Source organism: Triplophysa dalaica, chromosome 16, assembly GCF_015846415.1.
Source record: "Triplophysa dalaica isolate WHDGS20190420 chromosome 16, ASM1584641v1, whole genome shotgun sequence".
NCBI lineage: Eukaryota > Metazoa > Chordata > Actinopteri > Cypriniformes > Nemacheilidae > Triplophysa > Triplophysa dalaica.
Genome location: NC_079557.1, coordinates 3,702,253 through 3,724,866, shown reverse-complemented (window position 1 = coordinate 3,724,866; position 22,614 = coordinate 3,702,253). Strand labels below are relative to the sequence as shown.

General features: G+C 38.8%; 2 protein-coding genes across 5 annotated transcripts; one reads left to right on the top strand and one right to left on the bottom strand.

Annotated features, from left to right (window-relative positions):
- Positions 1 to 359: 359 nt before the first annotated feature.
- Positions 360 to 11,101, bottom strand: elp1 (elongator acetyltransferase complex subunit 1). 2 transcript variants are annotated; one of them, XM_056770223.1, is made up of 37 exons: positions 10,993 to 11,101; positions 10,273 to 10,460; positions 9,918 to 10,070; positions 9,754 to 9,835; positions 9,587 to 9,667; positions 9,244 to 9,329; positions 9,061 to 9,160; positions 8,895 to 8,985; positions 8,643 to 8,766; positions 8,468 to 8,558; positions 8,053 to 8,283; positions 7,762 to 7,932; positions 7,590 to 7,671; positions 7,293 to 7,442; positions 7,065 to 7,171; positions 6,882 to 6,985; positions 6,622 to 6,675; positions 6,267 to 6,372; positions 5,594 to 5,709; positions 5,417 to 5,490; positions 5,197 to 5,275; positions 4,990 to 5,069; positions 4,780 to 4,914; positions 4,586 to 4,671; positions 4,013 to 4,161; positions 3,805 to 3,928; positions 3,610 to 3,707; positions 3,142 to 3,343; positions 2,844 to 2,905; positions 2,630 to 2,692; positions 2,394 to 2,454; positions 2,208 to 2,321; positions 1,934 to 2,045; positions 1,466 to 1,593; positions 1,230 to 1,381; positions 1,084 to 1,159; positions 360 to 1,003 (listed from the first exon to the last, which is right to left on the bottom strand). In XM_056770223.1, the coding sequence occupies exons 2-37, from the start codon at positions 10,420 to 10,422 to the stop codon at positions 936 to 938; spliced, it is 3,942 nt and encodes a 1,313-aa protein (XP_056626201.1). In that variant the 5' UTR covers positions 10,423 to 10,460; positions 10,993 to 11,101; the 3' UTR covers positions 360 to 935. The 2 variants fall into 2 exon arrangements, with proteins under 2 accessions (XP_056626201.1, XP_056626202.1); XM_056770224.1 differs by having other exon boundaries at positions 10,273 to 10,454; positions 10,993 to 11,089.
- A 533-nt stretch (positions 11,102 to 11,634) lies between these two features.
- On the top strand, positions 11,635 to 22,566 carry tbc1d2 (TBC1 domain family, member 2). 3 transcript variants are annotated; one of them, XM_056769075.1, is made up of 14 exons: positions 11,635 to 11,940; positions 12,548 to 12,985; positions 14,325 to 14,472; positions 16,322 to 16,445; positions 16,836 to 16,945; positions 17,039 to 17,274; positions 17,349 to 17,732; positions 18,136 to 18,246; positions 18,361 to 18,533; positions 19,183 to 19,683; positions 20,680 to 20,800; positions 20,920 to 21,105; positions 21,268 to 21,389; positions 21,791 to 22,566. In XM_056769075.1, exons 2-14 carry the CDS (start codon positions 12,551 to 12,553, stop codon positions 21,990 to 21,992), a joined length of 2,853 nt encoding a protein of 950 aa, XP_056625053.1. In that variant the 5' UTR covers positions 11,635 to 11,940; positions 12,548 to 12,550; the 3' UTR covers positions 21,993 to 22,566. The 3 variants fall into 3 exon arrangements, with proteins under 3 accessions (XP_056625053.1, XP_056625054.1, XP_056625052.1); XM_056769076.1 differs by having other exon boundaries at positions 12,618 to 12,985; positions 21,791 to 22,564; XM_056769074.1 differs by having other exon boundaries at positions 12,551 to 12,985; positions 21,791 to 22,564.
- The last annotated feature ends 48 nt before the right edge of the window (positions 22,567 to 22,614 follow it).

The window sequence follows — 22,614 nt, the reverse complement described above, 5'->3', positions numbered from 1 at the left end:
AGGGAATCAAATTAGTATTGTTTCATTAAAAATAAACATATTAAGGAATGGGAGTGAGCAAGCTGACCTGAAGGAAGTGGTTCTTTGGCCAATTCTGTTTTTATCAAAATGACAAAAAAGTACAAATGACTATAGGTATGTACTAGTCAGAGGGTTGTTTGAATGTTTTCTTATCACTTGATGGGTTGAAGAAGCTTTCTGAAGCTGGTTTAGGGTCATTCCCATCCGACTCGATCTAAGCTTATGGAAGTTAAGAACAGCCCTTCATTAGAAATAAATTATGTTTTGTTTAAAATTTGAAGGCACAAGGAATTTAACTGAAGAAGCAAAAACAGACATGATGAAAATGAACACAGAAATTGGTTTTCAGTTTTTTATTTATCTATCATCAACGTTCTATTTAGAAACGCATTACAATCTAATAAATACTTTTACAGTCGGTATACATCCCGTGTACAATTTGCTACAGCAATTACTAGCACTATATGAATAAAACACACCAATAACAAACTTTTCAGTTTCACTTTTTCAGACAATTTGTCAGTATACAGTATTACAGTAAGAAAACTTCAGGATCACAATGTTTTCATAGATCTCTGGTTCTCTTATTAGTATCTATATGGATGTGAAGCTGCTCGCAAATAATTGTGAAAAATGGGCTATAGAAACAGAAGTTATTTTCCTTAAAACATAATCTGTTTGGAGATGACAAATATTAACGCAATACTGACCTAAATGATTGTTTTATATAAGTTTAAAAAAATGAATATTAAAGCCAACAAGCCATATATCGATGTTGCATATTGAAGTTAATCAGAAAGGAAAAAAATGTAACACTCAACTACATCCTTTACTATCTTTAATTCTTCCACAATGTACCATTAAACAATGCTGGATTTCATAAAATACAACTAAAGAAAAATGTTAAATACAGGCTATTTCAGAATGGTTAGTTTCCACTTGACAGTGTTTCTCATCTTGGGTGCCATCAGGACTTCTGGATCTGAGGACAGAAGAGAGATTGTAAGCAAACATCACACGAATGAAGCTTTTTTACTGAGAGTGAGCTTATGAATCGCTCACCTTGTGGAGACGCGGTCGGTCTCTGCTGCTGAAACGATGCCATAATGCTATTGGCTGTCGAGTCAGGACCTGTGAGCTGTTTGGAAAATAAAATATGAGATTATTATATAAACGCATGTGTATGCGTGCATGGTTCTGTGACTCACTGGATTGTGGCCCCGTTGCGCGTTCTCACTCCAAATATCTGGGATGCTGGTCTCAAGGAGCTGAAGAAGCTCACTGTATTCTCTCTGCAGGCTGCCGGCCTGAACATCAAACAGGAAGAGCACGAGAACCTTCAGCAGGTTGTGAACCTCCTCTGCAGGGTCAGACCAGAGTCACAATAAGTGTTTAAAAATGATGTGAAATTCCACATCATACTGTAAGGGTGACCTCAGCTGACCTTTCATCTTGTCGACAACAGTGATGATCTGAATAAGTGAACGCAGTAGGGCGATGTCCTCAAACGGGCTTCCCTCCTTCAGACTGTATTTTTTTCCTTCTGCTTTCCTCCGGTTCTTGGACGACCTCCTGTAGAGGACATTCATTCAGAATCACCTTCATGTTCAGAGTCATTGTTCAAGGAATATTTCGCCTTCAAAATAAAGATGCTGTCATCATTTACTCACCATGTTGTCATTTTAAACCTGTGTGGTTTTCTTTCTTCTGCAAACCACAAAAGAAGATATTTTGAAAAATGTCCGCAACAAAAAACGTTTTCTGTTCTCAATGTTTTTCAAAATATCTTCTTCAGTGTTCTGCCAAAAAAAGTCATAAAGGTTTGAAATGACAAGAATAAGTGTAAATGATCTTATTTTGAAGGTGAACCATCCCTTTTTTTTGTGTGCACGTCTGCTGTGATGTCACTCACGATGAGATGCGCGAGTTACTCTGGGAGTGCTTTGAACCAAGATTGCTGCCGGTCAGGACGCTACTGGCCTCGGAGTAGAGATCAGAATCTGCGCAGTCAGGACCCTCTTCATCTGTAACAAGACACAAACATATTTCTAACACCGTTCTCTTACTATTCCTTTATGTCTCTGTTAATGTAGGAATCACATCTGACACAAAATTTGATTCTTTTCTCCAGTAACTCTCATTAACGTAAAGAAAATCAATGGATATAAATCAAACTTCTTGTTTACCAAATAACTCCAGACTGGCCTTTGCTTTGAGCTCTCGTACCACAGCAAGACGATTTTTGTGACGGATTAACAAAGCCTTCTGGGACTCGATGAAGGACATCTGACTGCTGTGAGCTATAGAGTATAAAGTTAAGATGTTGCAAAAAATGAAACAAGCAAATGACTAAAAAATGTTTTACAATTTACCATCTAAAATAGCGGATTTCAGATTAGTCTCAATGAAGTCCTCTCTGTTGTACAAATAAATCTGAAATGAAAAAGTTGCAGTTTATAACAAAGCTGACAAACAAGAGGATGCGATGGTGTTCAGAGGCGAAGCTAATCCTTTGAAATATAAAGCACTGATAAATGTGTCAGTTTTGTTTTAATGTAGTCTTGAACTGTTGTTTATTATACAGCATTACATCATGCAAATGTCTCACCAGTCTCAGCGCCTCTTCCCATGCGGCTCCCTCTATGAGAGCAGAGATCGCCTCCTCACAATCCTGTCAACACACACACTACAACCATTAGAACAGAGAAAAAGAGAGCCAAAAGATCTTCGCTTATAAGACACATATGAAAAATCCAAGTACAGGTCAGTGCACAACGACCATTACGAAATATATGCTGTATATAAAAAAAACGTTCCTGTACCTTAGCATACAGTTCCAAACACAGAGCGGCTTCCGTGTGCCTTCTGGCCTCCAGAAGTTTCTCTAAAACATTAAACGAACACTAAACGTTACAGACACTCATAACATCTGTGTGTTTGTATGAAGGTGCAATGCATAACTTATAGCATAAGAGAGGCAAACGAGTTCAGCTTTGGTTACAATTGGACTCCTATACATAAGCATTCCGAATAATATTTGACCTTTGAATTATCCAAATATTTGCACTAGATTTCTCAAGAATGATTCACACACACGAACACACAAACTTTTCACCTCACCTCCCAGGTCTCTTGCGAGCTGCGTCAGCTGTTCGGGTGCCAGGGGGATGTGTGTTGCCACAGCGAGGGCGTGTCTCCAGCTCATACAGCTGACGAAAGCCTGGAGAGCACGGACGGTCTCGCCACATCGCCATAGTAACAGCCCCGCCTGCTCTGCCTGATGCTGCTCGACCAGATACTCCGCATAGCCCACGCTCAGAGACTGATGACATCACAGGAGTCAGGGGCAACATTTAGGTTTTGGAAGTATTATTGTATTACATACTCACACAATGTAAGTTCTCTTTTTAAAACCATATAGGTAATACCAAATTTTGCAACAGAGGAATAGATGGGGGGCATTTTCTTTCTCTTTGGAAATACAAGAGTTTGACCTTAAACATACTCTAGCATTCATAATGCTCATAAACGTTTGGTACAAGACACGTTGTAAATGTTACTACACGGCTCCAAAGAAATATAACTGACCTTGTATTGCTGACTGCCTGAGGGGAAGAGCTCGAGAGCATCGTTGTACAGTCTATGATCCTTGACTAGGCTTAACAACTCTGTGAAATGTTCTTCACCTTGAAGCCCCCCGCCAGAACAAGAGAATTTAGCAAATGGTAGAAACCGAAGGAATGATGTGAGAAAAAAGACACCTGCTGATGGATAGAAGCTCACCACACTTGCTGATATGATGTAAAGCTTTTCTGTATCTCTTCAGGTGTTTGTCGATGGTGTAGCGCTGATAGTTCGGCTCCAGAGTTTTCAGCATGTTCAGGAAGGGCAGATACTCTTTGGGGTCCTACACGCGGCATACATTTGAATATGTCACTAACCTCAACATACGAACGACAAGATGCAGCAAGTTTCAAATTTGCAGACTGACCTTCTGAGATTTCTCCGCCACCATGAGCACGAGGTCAAAATCGTAGGTGCCGAGGGAGTGCTCGTAAAGTTCATTAACATTCACAAGGAACAAGAGATACTTCAGGGCTTCCTCTGCGCTCACGGCATCGTCGGCGCTGGGTGGGTTCACTGACCACAACATCACACATATGTCACAACGCGGTCAGCCACACTTTAATGCGGTCAGTCACACTTTAATTTATATAGCGCTTATACCACGATCTGTTTGAATACTGGATTATGATTGGCTGGAAGGTTTGCACTAAAAGCCGTAAACACATGGGTAGCTCCAGTCAGTTTGATTTCATTTAAAATTACCTGACAAAATAACCGTCATATTCACCTGTTTGATTTAAAATGACACCGTAAACATCACTAAAAGCTTTAACGTGGAAAATAACCATGGTATAAGCGGGATAATCCACGTGTGGTTCTTCGCCTCCACGTCGTTTATTAGGATCCTTTAATGCACGGTTAGCCGTGGATTATCCCTTACATATATTTATATATGTTTCGAAGCATCCTTAGAAGAAAAAGAAATGGGTGAGCTCACCTAGTAATTCGTGAACCTTCTGCAGACAGATTTCCAGTTCTGGGGTAGTCTTTCTCACATGAGACGTCAGAATACATAAACAATATCTGTGACAAGATTTGTCATAGAAGTAAATAAGGTGACTTGCGAAATAAACAACCTTCCTGCAAATGAGCTCTCATAAAACAAACACGAATATATCTGATAACGCTTACTTGTGCATGTTAAGAGTTTCCATTGTGGAGCGTAACGCATCGCAGATGATGTCGACCTTCCCTGCTTTACCTGGAGCTGAACTGGAGGTGGTGCTCGCAGGACATGGGTACATTGTTTTGGTGGTGTCTTCCTCTCTGGGAACGACAACATATTTCAAGAAAAAGTGATGACAAAGAGACATTCAAAGTCTCAATTTGAAAAAGCCTTACTTGAGTTCAGTGAGAAACAGGTTGATGTGATTGATGGAATCGATTTGTTTTAGGAACATCTCCACGTTTTGGAGAAACACCTGAGGGTGAAGAAAGAGCGAGTGTGTGGAAGTGCTGCTGTTCATTTAGGAGATGACAGCACATGCTAATCACTGTAAGGAATTCTAGCCCTTAAAGAGGAAATGACATCAGAGTGAGGTCACTCACAGCAGGGTTGTGGTCATAAATGAGGTTGAGGTTGATCCTCAGCTTCCTCATGCACTCGAAAGCATCTTTAAATCTGAGGCTGAAACAAGAAACATTTTTCAACATATTAGGTGTAATATAAAGTTAGAAATGTCAGGTTTATTATGACTTTGGGTTTTGTTATCCAGTAATTATTGTTCACTGGTTGTTCAACTCTTTCATTTGTGTAAAAGGAAAATACCCATCAAGCCACTTCCTGAGCTGAGCGAGCACTAGAGCCCGATGATGGACTGTTTCAAGGTTCCCTCGTGGCATCTTAAAAACAACCAAAGATGTGTTTTACCAAATGTCATGTCAGAAATAGATGACTTAACATCCAACAAAACACAATCACGTGTGTCAGTAACTCTCTGTTCACCTGTAGGATCAGTCTGGTATCCTGAGGAACCACAGCAACGATTCGAGAGCCTCGTTCCACTTTCCGTACCGTCTCATCGTTCTGACCGCCATCTGAGCTCAGAGCTGACTGCAAACCTGAGCAAACACCAATAACGTGTTACATGCATGTCTGTGTTTACGTACTATTAGTAAATGGGCAATTCTGTGGAAATATCAACCTTACAACACATTTTTTTGTTTTTACCAGCCTTTTTTACTATGGTAACAGCACAGTTGGTGGTTCAAATACCCCTGTAAGATCTCTCTTCAAATTTGTAAAGCATTTGTTTTATATTTAGTGCATGATTTTTAATAGTCAGGTTAGTGCCATTTTCAGGATGGTCACATCCGTAACGCTACATAACCCTACAAAGTTTAACATCTACCAAAAACCGCATCCTTTATTCATCACATCCATAACGCATGTATATTTCCCTTTTTAAATATAATTTTTTTCATAGACTGACATTTTTTGATGTTTAGACTCTATCAACAAGGATTTCGTAAAATATAAACAGATGGTTCAATATAATCGTAACAGATTCATTCTCTGAGCATTTTTAAGTCACGTCCATAATGCAAAATGTCACGTCCAAAACCCTGGAATTCCCCAAGTATTATGTCTTAGAACTTGAAAATGAGTTGACACATACCTTTAATAGAGAGCGTGATGAGGTTTAGACAGTGGCACATGTGAGAGTGTGTGGTGAGCAAAAGAAAGTCATCGTAAACTAAAAATGAGGAGATGTTGGAGGCCACCTTAAAAGAGCAGAAGAAACGTAAGCAGTTGTTTTGCTAGGATTGAAGAACTTATAATCTTATCTTATTATTTTACACATTAACTTATTAAACATACACATTACGTGCAATTTCTTTTTATTGAACACAAAGCAACATGATTTAATTTGTACAACTTCTCAAAAGGCTCTTTATTAAGGTTGAATAAGACCATACAAAAAAGATGTATGTAAAACAAATGAATAATGTTTCTTGAGTCCTGACACAAACCTGCGAGTCACCGATGTAGAGCTGAGATCTTTCTGTGAGGCCTATTAAATACTCCTGTTAACAGAGAAATTCATTTACGTTTATCTTATATTTATGCATTGGGCAGACGCTTTTATCCAAAGCGACTTACATTGCAGTAACCTATACATTTATACTTAGGTATGTGCAATCCCCTGGGATCATTTGATTCAATTGGAACTGAAGAAAAGCCTGATGTGAAACAAATCAGATAACGAATAATGCGCGAAACTCAAGTTTACCTCTCCGTTTAGGGTACACAGTGCTGTCTGAACACAAGGTCGGGGAAAGTTGATTGTATTGCCAGTAAAATCCCTCCATTCTGTTACTTTGAGATCTGAAGAGTCTGTATGAAACATTCGCACGTTAAAAAAAACAATAAATGATGCAATTATGAAGTAGCCAAAACTAAGCATGTAACTAACCCATGAAAAGTTTCCTTATTTGTCCGTCTTCAAGCTGCAGAGCAACGGTGCCGCTTCTTAGGCAGTGACACAAGCTGATCACATGACCATCCACAGGAAACTCCGACCTGAGAAACAGATATGAAAACGTCATTACACAGCACATGGAGCTGTTTAAAAACATTAAAAATCAATGTAAAATAGGCCTAATGTGGACGAGACAGTAGGTGCATGACATTTTTGTATTACCTGATCTCCAGTGTATCCTTGAGTGTATCAGATGGCGTGAGTTTTAGAATCCGGCTCAAGCTTTTCCCATAAACTACCGCCAAAAATGTGTCCTCATTTAACCAAAGCAGCAAGCGTAGTGTCAGAGGTTCATCCTGATCCATGTCGACCCTGCAAACACAGACGTCAAAGTACAGAACATACTTAATGGTGAACATTTATGCTTGAATGCTTAAAAAGAAAGAAATTGTCACAAAAAGTATTCAAATTTAAAAGGGAAACCATTGAAACTCAATACGATCTGTATATCAGAAATACCTGTATGTCTTTTGTAGTTCTAATGGTGCTGAAACAACTTTAAATCCGGAACCAGGAACATCATCTTTACCAGCACCACTCCCTAAATATATCAAAGAAAACTTCAAGGTCACATCTATTCAGCGCAGAAAACCAAATCCCCATACTGGTTTACAGTTTCCCATCAGCTCACCCTGACTGTATACATGAATGCACCCATCGGCCGCGAGAGCTGCGAGCTCATTGGTCCTCTGTACTTGAGAATGAAAGGTGATCAAGTTGACAGGAACAGGAAGTTGAAGCTCAAATGCACACATAGGTGGTGGGATCACACACTGGCGAAAAGTTGTCACCAGGACTTTATCTGAAAAACACATGTTTGCCACTCTTACATCATCTGGAGGACGTTTACGGAACAAAGCAGAGCACTTTCTGAAATAAAACATTGAAAGCTAAAACTGATCGGCAGAGTGGTCACGCCTACCTCCATCAATCACGGCCACATTTGCATTGTCATAGGAGTCGTTGCCATGACTACGCTGGGTGTTCCAACCCCACTCGTAAGTGTAGCTGGCCCATCCACGTGTCAGGAGATGAAGACGCAAGGGCTTCTCCGGATCCCAGCACACACCTGCTGGAGCTTTCAGAGGCTCATTGCCAAAATGTAAACTCTGCTTTAGATACCAGTGATAATTCCCCACAGTCCACAGCTGAACTGAAAAAGAAACAGGTCATAAAGTTTACAAAAAGATCATCTGCGAGTCTATGTATTTTTCTGGTTCCTAGATTTGCCTCCAACCCATTGTATAATGTAAGCCTAGGGAAGTTTTTCGAATGAGGCACAAACCGTCAAGTAAAATCAGAAAAACACGAAGCAGACTGTTTGATTTTCATCTTACTGTATGTGTTTGGATGACCATTCTCTGCTTTTAAATCCTCCATCCAGACAGCCAGCACAGTAGAGTCACTGTTCCACAACAGCTCCTTCACCTGACCCAAATACAAACAATCTTCATTTGTAACCACACACAGATCTTCTGTACATTTTCTTTGTCGGGACGAGGGATGCCTTACCTTGACCTGTTCTTTGTCAAAGGGCAGTGTAAAATCTCCATGCAGCAGTCCATTCTTTTCCATAAACACCACGCTGTGTTTGTTTGGGTGTCGCTGTGTGGAAGCGATCAGGCTGCCTGAGGGTCTACAAGAAAGCACATGAGATCACGTGAGCCAGATTCAAACTCACCTTGTCCGCAAAGGCTCCAAACATTGAGTGTTGACACAATAAATCGCTTAGAAATATTTCTAAATTAAGAAATGAAATCGTACTTCCAGCTAAGAGGCTGCTCCAGACCATTGACAACCTCACTGGTGGCCTGCAGGACACATTCTCGGTTCCACACTCGAACTTTTCGAGCACCTGAATCACAGAATGCTACTATACTGTGACTGTCACAAACTTTAGGTAGCGACAAATAACAGAGGAGATTCTCACCGGTCAGTGGACAAACAGCACTAACAGCAAAGAACTGTCCATCGCCACGCCACGTGATCCTGGGCTTCCTGTCGTCCCATGGCACGGCAGGCTGCACTTCCTGTGAAAGTGAGGTTAGGGTCAAGAGAAAACTTAGTCATCATATACTGATTGATTTGGTTAAGTAAAGGAAACAGTCCTTACAGCGGCTTTCCTCTGGGCTGCCTGCTTGCCCTGAGAACCATGAAACTGCGTCTCTTTCTTCCCCCAACCAACTGTGATGAATTTATCTGATGAAAAGGAAAATCTCAATTTAGGGAGTCTGACATACAATGGCTGTATTCCAAATATGAGTAAGACTTTTTTAGACAATATTTATATATATATATATTGAAGTCGAACTTGACATCTGCTATGTTTGGTAAACACAATGGGAACGCTAACTAACACTACAACATCAATGTAATTAATGTTACAAACAAAGGTTTCGAGATTATTTTTAAATACAATTATTAAAAGGTGTAAAAAAGCTTATTGTGGCATATACCTTCACCAAAGTCATCCTGATGGATTTCCACCTCGGTTATAGATTCAAAGTTTTTTGTCATCATGATAATAGTGTGCTGACCTGCCATTCCAAAAAAGACAAAAACACACTCAATGAAAAGAGCTTCTTATCAGAATCAACTGGTAATGAATCTGAATAATACAGACCTGTGGTTAGTGTCACTAACTCTTGATCTGGACTCCATGTCATACCGGTTAGTCCACTGTCTACACTACCAACACATTCTATCTGTGAGAGAGAAATTCTTATTGTTAAATAGAATATATACCAAAGGTACATGCACTTTATAAGAAAACCGAATTCAGATTACCTGATTGGTGTTGAGGTTGTACAGAATGACATCACCGTTCGCTGTAGCCACACACACGGACTCCTGATCTGGCAGGTCTTGAATCGCCACAACAACACCACTACCATCTTCTGGGAGATAGTCGTCTGCAGTCAGAGACGCCTCATTATAAACCTACAAAAACACAGATGTAAATACACAATGTAAATACAAAGGCAATTATGCTGAAGCCACCTCGGTTAAAGTTGCCATGCCTGGGGTTCAAACCTACAACCCTTACTTCCCCAACCTACAGTACGTCATTTAACCACTAAGCTCATTTGTAAAAACCTGCACTGTTTAGTGTGAGACTAATGGAATAAGTATCTCACTGTACCTCTCCGGTCCGAGGGTTATACTCAGTGATGGAGAGCTCAGAGGCCACCAGAACTGTCCCAGCATCACTCCTGATGGCGAAACACTGCGGAGATCCTGGAATCGGAAGATCCAAACATCTCCAGCGCTGCAGCAGACTGAGGTTTCTCATTTTGGGCAGATGCTTTTTCAACAAGACGAGATCTGCAACTAGTTTAAATTTTGAGTATGACTGCTTTGCACAAGCAGTACTGTGACGGTCTCAGATAGTCATACTGTGCTGGTCGGATATTCAATCGTGCTGAATAGTTACCAACCATGGTATCCATGTTATGTACGACTAAAAGGTTTCAGAAATAAGTTACTTTTAATTGAATTTCTACGAATGTATTTGCATAAATAACACTAGTTATAAATTACACTAACATCACACAAAACACTTTTTAAATACAATAATAACACACATAATTTACAATACTATTTTGACGTATTTAAACAGGAACAACACATAGCATTTATTTGTGTCTAGTGCCCTTGATCAAATGTTGTACAACGACACTCCATTTAGTCCAATCAACCATATATTATCAAGATCTTTACAGGAGAACACGAAAAAATATCCAACTCATTTTACAATTTACTATTTTGCAGGGCACAAAGAAGGGTAATTAATGTCTAAAACGTGCACGTGTACATACACGTATATTTCTTTCTTGAAGACACAACGATCATTGGAACTTACCACGCCGTGTGCTTTGTTTCCAGCTAAATAAAGAAAATGATCACTTGATCTACAGACATTTTCAACATACACACGTTGTTGACAGCGCAGCTTGAACTCTACGCCAAAGATCAAGTTGCGCTATACGCTGTCTTTAAAACCAGCGCCCCCTGTCGTCGCGGAGGAAATCACACCAAAGACCTTAGATGTTAACAAGTCGCTGCAGCGGTGTTACTATGAATGGGGGAAAGTGCACCGCGATATACGATCGTTCTTAATCGCCTTCTAGTCAAAATAAATATTGTCATCAATTAAAAACTGAACCTTTTGCGAAGTGATGTCAAAGAGTATAAAATGTTGATGTGGGGGAGCGTTGTGAAGCGCTTGCGCAATAGCTGGAGGAACTTGTTAATTCTGTATTTACAGAGCATAATAATACAAAATAGGGTTCAGAGAGTTTAAATCTCAGTTAGAAATATGTTCTTCGCTTGTTTATATTAGTAAGATATTTTAGAGGTATCTGCCTCCCCGCACCCAAGTAGCTCGGACAAGGTCTTGTACGACTGCAATATCTGCCCGGAGAGGAGAGACTTTCCTTAAAGGGACTGTGGAATACATTTAACGCACAAAGCACGTGACACGGCATCTGAAGCGTTCATTCAGTCACTCACAAAAACGCTCTGTTAAGTCACTAATGTATGCCTTTAAAAACTTAGATAGTTGTCATGTTTTGTTTTCTGTTTCAATGTCATGAAATAGGGAGGCTTCTTCTGCAAGTTCCGTCACACCCACTGAAGACTTATTACAGCCCTACCCCAACTTGTGTTTTTTCTCCCTGATCTGTCACTTAGGACTCAATGTAAGAAATATGAATCATTGATCAAGGAAGTGTTCACGTACAAACTTTTGTCGGAGGTGCGCGCTGGACAAACAGGACTGAAGAAATTTGGCTTTATTCTTTAACAGAAGGTAGTATTTCACATGTGTTATGTAAACAATGTATTTCATTATGGCAGCGTGAAGAATGCACGCGGGACGTTTATTGAGAATGTGTAACAGTACAGCAAAAGTTGGGGAACGTTTTCAGATAAAAGATAAGACAAACAGAAAATTGCACTTAATACAAATTGTTCAGATATATAAATACAGTGTTTCTATATTACCATATTTTAATGTAAATTGACCGCTGATTTGTTAAGCGTTAGATAATGTTTAGTTTACATTGTTTTTATCATAATAAAATAACTTTGAAGTGCTTATATGTAAGTTAACACCTTGTTGTAGTACTGTTCTGTAGTATTACTATAGTAAGTTTGATTATATCAATTAATTATTTATTAATAATTGTTTAATATAAATGTATATTACATTTTATGTGCCTTTCTTTTTTTTAACATATATGGATATGCTATTAGTCACAATTTGATGGCACAATGTATAGAGTATTAATGTGGACTACACTTTTAAAACAACGTGTCATTATTTATGCGCATGAACAGCTGAACATCCTACCAAATCGAATTTCTTATCGTTATTCTTTGAATTAGTGTGATCAATAGACTGATATTCCTTTAAGCAGATGGAGAACGAGCCACTCCCCAACACTTGTTCATCCCCTCCACCAGCCATATGTGTAACTCTTGCAGATCAGAGTGTCTGTTCTGAGGAAACGACCCAACAGACTCGGAGCATGCCAGAACAGGTTCGGGAAAAGGAAGACACCCAGATCCGTGCCGTTCAACCAGACGTCACCAACGTCAATTCTGGAGGTTCTTCTTCTCCCAGTCCTAAATTGTGTGGCTATCTCAGCAAGCAAGGTGGACCCCTGAAATCCTGGAAGACCCGATGGTTCACCTTCGAGGAGAAGAGCTGTCAACTGTTTTACTATCGCACGGCACAGGACATCAATCCCCTGGGTAAGGTGGATCTGTCTCGTGCCACGTTCAGCTACCCGCTGCTGGTAGATGAGGGAACCTTTCACATTCAGACCCCAGAGCGGACTTTCATACTCAAGGTAATCGTGATTTATGAGAGATAACCATTATAGTAACATTTTAAGGAACAAATGGGCAGAACGACATGCAGGAGGAATGCTGATTGACCAACAACATGGTGAATACAGGAAATACATGATTATGAAAACGTGTCCAGGTCGCATGATACAATATTATAAAATACACTGCCTGAAAAAAAATCCACATTCATTTATTCCTTATCAAAAACAAGTATTGTTACACTATCATGTGACACAAATGAAATTGTTTTTTTGGGGGCTTTTCATTCATATTGACCAGGTGGCAGAGCATGTGATCAGATTCACTTCATAATTTTGCATGTCGTGTTGACGCAACATACAAATAGCTATAGGAAGTTGGAAATGTCCACAGGGTTGTGATGTCATCAACCTCTGACTCTCTCTCGGTCTTCCATGTTCCCTCAGTAATGTATGATGTTTCTATACAGTTCACTCTGTATTTTTACAGAATGGCCGATCTGAGATAATGTTTTGCAGAAGTTTATTCACCCTCATGCCATTCCAATCCTATATGAATTTCTTCTGCAGAACACAAAAGAAAAGATCTTCTAAAGAACGTTGGCCCCCACTGGCTTCCATGGAACCAACACAAAACCACAGCAAGACTTCTCAAATGATCTTCTTTTGTGTTCCACAGAAGAAAGAAAGTCATACAGGGTTTGAACAACATGAGGGTGAATAAATGGTGACAGTCATTTTACATTTAAATATGCATTTCCTTTAAAACCTTGTTCGACATTTTCTCTTTTTGCTCTTGGCTCCAAAAGCATGTTGATATCAGTGAAGTCAGACAGTGTGGTACTTGTTTTTGAGGGGGAAAATTGGTCACATGAGTGCCCTTGGTGTGACATGCACCAGATATTTTAGTATCAGCGGTGGTGAAATTAGGTCAGTGAGAAAGGGCTACTGGTATTACACACACTGATCTGATATTATGTAGAGAGAGAGGCAAAAATAAAGTAGATTATAAATTCATGAAGACATTGGTAGTGCAGAAAACCATGGCCCATCATCAAACTAAAAGACAATTGCATGTAAATGCAAATGTGAATCACAACATTTGTAATCATTCTTGCAGTGGTCAGTTGTTAACATTTGCATTTGAGTGTACAATAATACTGTACCTTTGGTTACGTCCTCATGTTGTTTATGTTTATATAGTTTCCTCTTCTCAGTATTTCACTTTATGAACACATGAATACTAACCAGCATGTGGGTTAATACTGCTGTGCTTATTCACTTATTGCTTATTATTGCTGCTTATAAATAAATGTTTATTCATTGCTTGTGCTTGACTAACGTACCACTTTGTTTGCAGGCTCCTAACCGTGATGCACACATCTACTGGCTGCAGCAGCTGCAGTTGAAGCGTGCATCATACAGAGAGCAGCATACCAGACATTTCTCCCTGCCGAAATCAGATAACCAACCATTAAATAGCACACCATCGGCACAAACATGCGCCGGTAAGACAAAACAGATTTAATATCTGCAGCATACTAATATATAGTAAGATCTTGAGGAAGGACACGTGAAATCTAGCAGCTCATATGGAAGTATGTTTAATGCTGATTTGCTGCATAATGAAAGTTGCACTGTTTATGAAATATGATATAAAGGCAAATGCAGTTCAGGGAGGTTTCAGCGGTTTAGCTAGTATTACTAGTTAACAGAAAATGAAAGAACTGCAGGTGCATACGCCACACTCGACTCTTTTTATAGCCAGTGGAGCTGCAGCTAAAATTATCAGAAAGTTGCACACCGACAATGTGTCTGGTGTTCAGAAAACAAAAGTTTCCCAAAATGGAAAGTCATTGTTTCTACAGGATTTGACTTCCACACATGGCTAGACCCTAGGCTTTGAATACAGACACGGTATATGGAGAGATGGACTAGCCAAGAATACAAGGTGGAAAGCACAGGATTATGGGAAATATTCAGAAACACAACATAAGCTGAAATGGTTACTCCGCTGACCACATTTCTTTTTGGTTTAAGTCATCCATGAAACACAATGTGTAGTCTCAGAGCAGAGGTTGCACAGCAGTGTGGTATTTTTATTACAGATGGCTAACCAGAACATTACAGTCATACAGACATCTATTTATGTGTGTGCGCTTGTAAACGTCTTGCAGACTTACACTCATTATGTTATCAATCACATCAAGAGGGTGTGGAGGCAGGAAATGTCAAGGACTCATAGTTCTTCTTTAAGGGTTTACAAATGCAGGAAAGCCCATTTGGAATGCTTGTGTTGCAAGATATGGAAAGGCTTCAGACCTACTGAAAATGAGTCTCAATAATAACCCATATTAAACAACCTGCACTTATCAAAGATCTGGGGTTTGAAGTCAACGCTAACAGAATCTTGTGCTAAAAGCTTCTTTATGCCTTTTAGACAGAAAGTTAAAAGATTTTCTTACAACCACAAGCCATCCAGACATTGGGAAACCAGCTGCAGAATTACACTCATGCAGGAAATGAAATCAGACGAAGCTGAAAAAGATAGAGGAACTCTAAAGAGAAAATCTTTACAATTGCATCACCGAGCTAATATAACATACAGTTATATAGAGACTAAGAAATGCGTAGCGTTTTAAGACCACTAACACTTAAAAAAATGATCATGAAGATTTTTCCATGGGTTGTTTTATTTTCTTTAAAACTGGTGTTTTCAAACTGGGTCCGGGGATCTTTATAATAGCACACAAATGCTTCTTTATACAAAAAATGGAAATGTATTTTAGAAAGGGGGTCTCTCTTAGGAGGTTCATCATATTTGGGGGTCCTTGTCATGAAAAAGTTTGAAAACCTGTGCTTTACTTTGCTCTGCGCTGGCTCACAGCGATTAAATGGATCTTGAATGCAGTTATGATCAGGAATCCGAGGCATGCTGGGACTTGATGTTACCTCACCCTAGTGTAAACACAAGTTGTCTGGCTAACAGAAACAGAAAACAGAAAATAAAAAAGCAACAGAAAATAAAAAAACCGATCCGAATTACACGTACAGTAACATGTCTCAGAGAATATCTTGTCTATTGCGAACACTTGTGTGCTTTGGTTTAAAAATCCTGTTAGTGACAGGAGGCATGTGGGTGGATGATAATTTGCTTTTCTCCATGTCCAATGTGCTTTGATCTTGCTCCTCCACCACATTCTTGCTTTTAAAACTATATAGAGACTTTAAGACCTGAATTAAATGGTTTTTTGAATCAATTCAGTATTTCATCATGTTTGTGGTTTACACATTGAGAAATTTCATACGGATGTGTGTACTTTTTCGATGCTAATTTTATTTCTGTCTGTTTTCTAGCCGATTTCTTGCCAGTAGTAAAAACACCTCCTGGCCTGGTGGGTGAAGAAGCTGCCAGTCTGCCCGCTCCAGGAACGAACAGCCCTCTGAACATGTCAATCAAACATCCTCTTATTGAGCTCCAGTGAGTAGAACGCTTCATATGTGAGCTCTGATAGCTTTACTGCTGGAAGCCGGAGGCATTTGCTCTGTGTAATGAAATAATGCTGACCTGACTACACAAACACAAAAAAATGATTTTGTAGAAAACTGATTTTAAGGAAGCTGGACCATTATTTAGACAAAAATATGCAGAATTTCCTGAGAATTAGGTGCAGTGTTGAACTGACTCATGTCTCATGAGGCTCTTCCAACTACTGTAGATTAGAGACCCCACCCACAAATGTTCACTTAAATAATATTTTAATACACAATAAGAATATATGTATATGAGATTCAGGAAAAAAGAAAAAGAGATCTACTACTTAGTATAGTAGTATCCTGCTCAAAACATGCCTTTTTTTTTTCATTACAGGAACACAATGCATAGTCTGCTTCACCGGCAGTCACAGGAAATACGACAAAGTGTTTTCCATATCGATGCCCAATGTGAACCAAACGTCTCTAAAAAATCACAGATGCCTAGTAAGCACAAGATTCTTCCCCTGTAATGACTGGAACATATATTTATTGGAACATACAGTATAGATTGTCGTCATCTCATCTCTTTCTGTTTAGCTTCTGTAGGACCTACACACGTTTCCTCTGAAGCCCCAGAATCCACCGCTATCCCCAGTAGTGAAAAACTGCAGGAAAACAACCTCATTCACCGTTTATCCGCCTTGTCGCAAAACCGAAAGAGCAACAAGGACAAATCCAAACCTCCAGACCATAAAGATCCAAATGCTCCAGACAACACATCTCGCCTTCAACAGGAAAAATTCTCACTGAACGAGGAGGTCAAAGCACAAAAGGTTGCAAAACCAAACATCACATTTGTAGGTTAATGCTTTGAATATATAATCCAGTATTGTGTATATGTTGTCAGGAGTTGGTGTCGCTCTTACATAAAGTTCTGGAAGCTGCCCAGCTGGAGAAGCACACCTGCGTTGAGTTTCTAGCAGCCGAGGGGGAGCAGGAACGGCTGGAGCTGCTGAAACAATGCGAGCGGCGTGCGACAGAACTGCGAGACCGTGTGGATTCGCTACAGGCAGAGAACGAGACCCTCCACAGGGATCTGAGCGAGAGGGACGCCCACGTCGCCGAGCTCCAGCAGAACATCCAGCTCCTCATGCATAAGAATCAGGCCAAACAGGAAGTGATATTAAAGCTTTCTGATAAGCTGACATCCTGCGGGGCCGACCAGCAATGCACCAATGGTGTCACGTCAGAAACCTTCAGACAATTATCACACGAGAATGAGAATTTGAAAGTAAGAGAAAGAGAACTTTTTCTAGTTTTAGTTTTTCAAACCTGTATGACTTTCTTCTGCAGAACAAAAAAAGAAGAAATTTTGAAGAGGTGTTGTGAAACGACACGCCCGCATTGACTTCCATTGCATGGACACAAAACCACTGACACATTTCTCAAAATATCTGATTTTGTGTTTCACAGAAGAAAGAGCCATATTCAGGTTTTAATCCATATAAGGGTATATAAATGATGACAGAATATTTAATTTGGGGTGAACTATCTCTTTAAATGTTTAAAAAGATTATCTTTTGTAAAAAAAGGTTGAGAAAATGGGAAATGTGCATTAGGAAGGCATGCTCACAGCCGTCTTGGTTGTGTTTTTATTTGTATTTATTTCTATCTTTTTGTTTTCTTTGTTTCAGGATGATTTGAAAGCATATAAAATTCAAAACAAGTTTTTAAACTCAGAGATCTGCCAGTTGACGACACTCTGGAGAAAAAGTTCAGAGCAGGAAAAATGTCTGATAGTTAAGGTGAAGTGATTCTCTTACTTATTACCCCAAAAGGTGTCTAGTAAAATGATATAAATGATTTCCAAGTTCAGAAAGTAGTTGAAAATAAGATTGTAATAATAATTACTGTGTCAGTGTGCTTTCCTGGAGGCCAATAACTGTCAGATGGAGAGCAGGTATCTGGGCGTCCTTCAGAAGCTCCAGGAGAGCGAGGATCTGAGTCCAGAACAGAGAGAATCGGTCAGGAAGGTGATCAAGGATGTGGTTCAAGTGGACCTGGACACAGCCATCAAACTAAACCCCATCAGGTAAATCCAGTCCTGTGTGCCAGCTTAAAGGAATAGATCACCCAAAAATGAAAATTCTGTATTAATTTACTCTCCCTCAGGTTTATCCAAATCTGTATAAATTGTTGTAAGTTGTAAATTGTTGTGATGAACAGAGAGAAAGATATTTGGAAGAATGCTTGTAAGCAAACACCACCATTGACTACCATATTAGGAAATATGTCTTCATAAATTTCTTTGTGTGTTGAACACAAAAGCAGATATTTATAAAATTGTAGGAAAGCAAACACTTTTGACAATCATTGTAATTTTTCGTACTATGGTAGTCAATGGTGGCCAAGAACTGTTTGGCATTTTTGTCAAATATCTTTCTCTGTGTTCATCACAACAAAGAAATGTAAACAGATTTGCAACTCGAGGGTGAGTGAATGATGACCTTCTATGGGAAGGTTAACCCCAAAATAAAAATTCTGTCATCGTTTATTCATCCTCATGTCATTCAAAATCTGTATATGACTCATTCTTCTGTGGAACACCAAAGATGATATTTTGAGAGAGGGAATTTAATCTGAAAATGAGTATTAGAGAACGTTAAAATAACTGTATCAGAATAGGTAACCATGAAAATTTTGTCAACAAACTCACTTTAATATTTCGCAACTTTCCGCAGTGATTATGATGAATATGGCTTTAGGACCGCCGTCGACTACAAAGTTGAAGACCTGAAGCTTCTTTCTAAGATCCAGGCTCTGGAAGTCCGATCCCATAACCTGCTGAACAATGATGAACGTGATGGGTCCCTGCTGGCTCGCTGTGCTCAGCTCCTGTCTGGACGGGTTGAAGTAGAGCTCACCTCATCGCCAGAACTGAAGAATGTCCTGCGGACAGGCCTACCGTGCGAGCATAGAGCAAGAGCGTGGCGTTACCTGATTCAAACCAGAACTAAAGCGCTTAGAGAACGCTATCCCAATCGATATCAGGAACTGTGTGAAAAGAGCAGAACTTCACCTCACCTGGTGCCCAGACAGATTCAGCTGGACCTGGATCGAACGCTGAGATCTAACCAACACTTTTCAGCCCCTTCAAGCCCTTTGATACCACAGCTGGAGAGGGTTTTGCAGGCGTTCTCGTGGCAGAACCCCACCATCGGCTACGTCCAGGGACTCAACAGGTGTTTATAATCCCAATACTAAAAAGAATTTAACCGTCAATTTTAGTTGTGCAACAATTATACACATCTTCAAAATCTTGAGGACACAATCTAAATGTTAAATGATATTTGATTATTGATCATAGTGAGAACTATCACTAATATATTTCCTACCAGGAATTATGCTGACCTTATACAGGGTCAGTATAAACAAAATTCATGGGATATATTGACATGTAGTGGTTATTCATTGATCAACCTTAACAGATATCAGTCCTAATATCAGAAGGTTCCTGAAAGTCTGTAATCATACGAAAGTTAAAATATAATATAATATATTTAATCAGCTTTTTTATCTTATATTTATCTTATATTTTTTGAAATTTTATTATTCTTTTTTATTGCTGCTTAGGTTGAATATATTTGTTTATATTTCAAGTTTACTTTTTTATTTATTTATTTTAGGTTTATTGCAACTCTTTAAATATATTTTTGATTAGCTTTTTTATTTTTAAAATTCTTAACAATTTTGTTATGTGCTTTTTGCATTTTGTAATTTCTTTGCATTATTGGTTGAATGTATCTATTTTATTTATACTATTGATTTATTAATATTAGGTTCATTTTAAATATTATATTAAATATTATATTTCATGAGTGTTTTATTAGTATAATCTGGAGAAATTGTTTGTGATTTTTGCATTTTATAATTAATTTTCCTTTTAATTATTTGTATTCATATTTAGGTTCAATTTATTTCAAATTTACTGAAGTTTTTATTTATTTCCAGTTAATTGTTTTAGTGCCTTAACTTTTGGTTTATAGTTAAGGCAAAATAAAAAAAAAATGTTTATGTTTTTCAAATAATATTAGGCCTGCATTGTATTTGATTTAATTATCAGAAATGTTTTGATAGTTTTAGTAAATATTTAGTTTAGTTTTAGCACATTTTAAGCCTGCGAGTTGGCAGCTATGCATCCAAAGTGAAAAATAAATCCCAATCTGTGTTATCTGCAGACTGGCGGCCATTGCTCTGCTAGTACTACAGAATGAGGAAGATGCCTTCTGGTGTCTGGTTGGGATTGTGGAGTTCATCATGCCAAAAGATTACTACACTAAAGACCTCGTGGGCTGTCAGGTAGATTCTAAAATCTTTGAAGAGTTATAAACCTGCATGTATGCTGTCACCTACAGTATAATCCTCTGTGTCTATAACTTCTTTCCTACAAACTTTTTCTCGTGTTCCTAATTCTCCAGGCAGACCAGCGTGTATTTAAGGACCTCATGTTGGAGAAACTGCCTCGACTCACAGCCCATCTTGAAGCACAAAAAGTTGACGTGTCACTCATCACAGTCGAATGGTTCCTGGTGCTCTTTGTAGACAGTCTGCCCAGCCAAATACTGTTTAAAGTGTGGGACGCCTTCCTGTTTGAGGGCATCAAGGTACCCTGCATTACACAAAGCATTAAGAGAAGTGTTAAATAGATTATGACCGATGGATCTTGCGTACATGTGACTTTCCATCATTCCAACCAACAATACAAAAGCCTTAAAGACAAATATAACACAAAAAGACTAACCCTGTTCTTTCTCTTTATCTCACAGGTGATATTCCGGTATGCACTTGCTCTTTTCAAATACAGAGAAGAAAGCATCTTGAAGATTCATGATAGTGCCGAGTTGTACCAGTATCTCCACCTCTTATCCAACACTATTGCAGATGGAAGGTGAGATAAAGGAGACATAATTCTGTTTATTGTAAAACTATTATTATTACTATTATTTCTTATTTCAACACTCTCCCCTTCTATTGTAATTTTTGAGCTATATACTTACATTTTTGCATTTGGCAGTCGCTTAAATACAAAGCGACTTACATTGCATTTTACTATACATTTGTTTTTTAAGTATGTCCAATCCCTGGGATCGAACCCATGACCTTAGCATTGCTTGCGATGAGTTCATTTGCTGCCAAATGAATAAATGTAAAGAGCAAGAATACTGCAGAGGAGAAACTATGCATTGAAATGTTTCCCTGAAACATTCCCTGTCTGTCCATTAAAAAACCAAGAGCCGTTTTCTCGTGGAATATATCTCACTTACTGTACCTCACATCTTTTGTTCACAGGAAGCTCACATACATCGCCTTCAACGACATGAACCCGCTTCCCATGAAGCTGCTGAAGAACCGTCGCTCTGTTCATATGGAACGGCTCCACGCTGAGATTAAAGAGCTGGAGAATTTACAGAAAGCTTACAAAGCTGAGCACGTACAGTGCAAAGACACAGAGCTGGACACTCTAGCTAGTGAAGATGAAGAGGAAGCGTAAAACATAGCTTTTGCTCAAATGCTTACCTTTGAATGGGGAATGAGAAACACTAAAGGTTGGTCCATAAGAACATGAAAATTCTGTTATTATTTATGTCATTACGGACCTGTACGACTTTCTATCTTGAGAATGTTCTTTATACATCATGCAAGTGATGCAGTAGATCCAATAATGCACTAATAGTATGTAGGACTTGTGTAAAACATTCAAAGACATACAAAATCTTTAGATAAGAAAATGACTTAAAATCTAAATGATGACAGAATTTTGATTTCTTAGGGTAAAAAAAGTAAAATTCACAAAGACATTTATGCATTACCAGTAGGGGGCAGCAGAAAGCTGATTTGGTCTCACTTTGGGCACATTGAGTCTGTATATATTTACATCCTTCAGCATGTAATTGTATTTAACTTTATTCAGATTTCAAGCTTTGATATTTTTTGTATTATTTAAAAATGTTATACTTCATTGCTTTTGTAAAAAAAACATGCATGTAAGCCCAAAGTTGTCTTAGCCAGAACCGGACTTTATGCGTATAATAAACATAAATCTCAACTAGGACTTTCAGTAAATATAGGGTCATAGCTGTTTCTGTACATATCACACAAAAAAACCTGTTCAG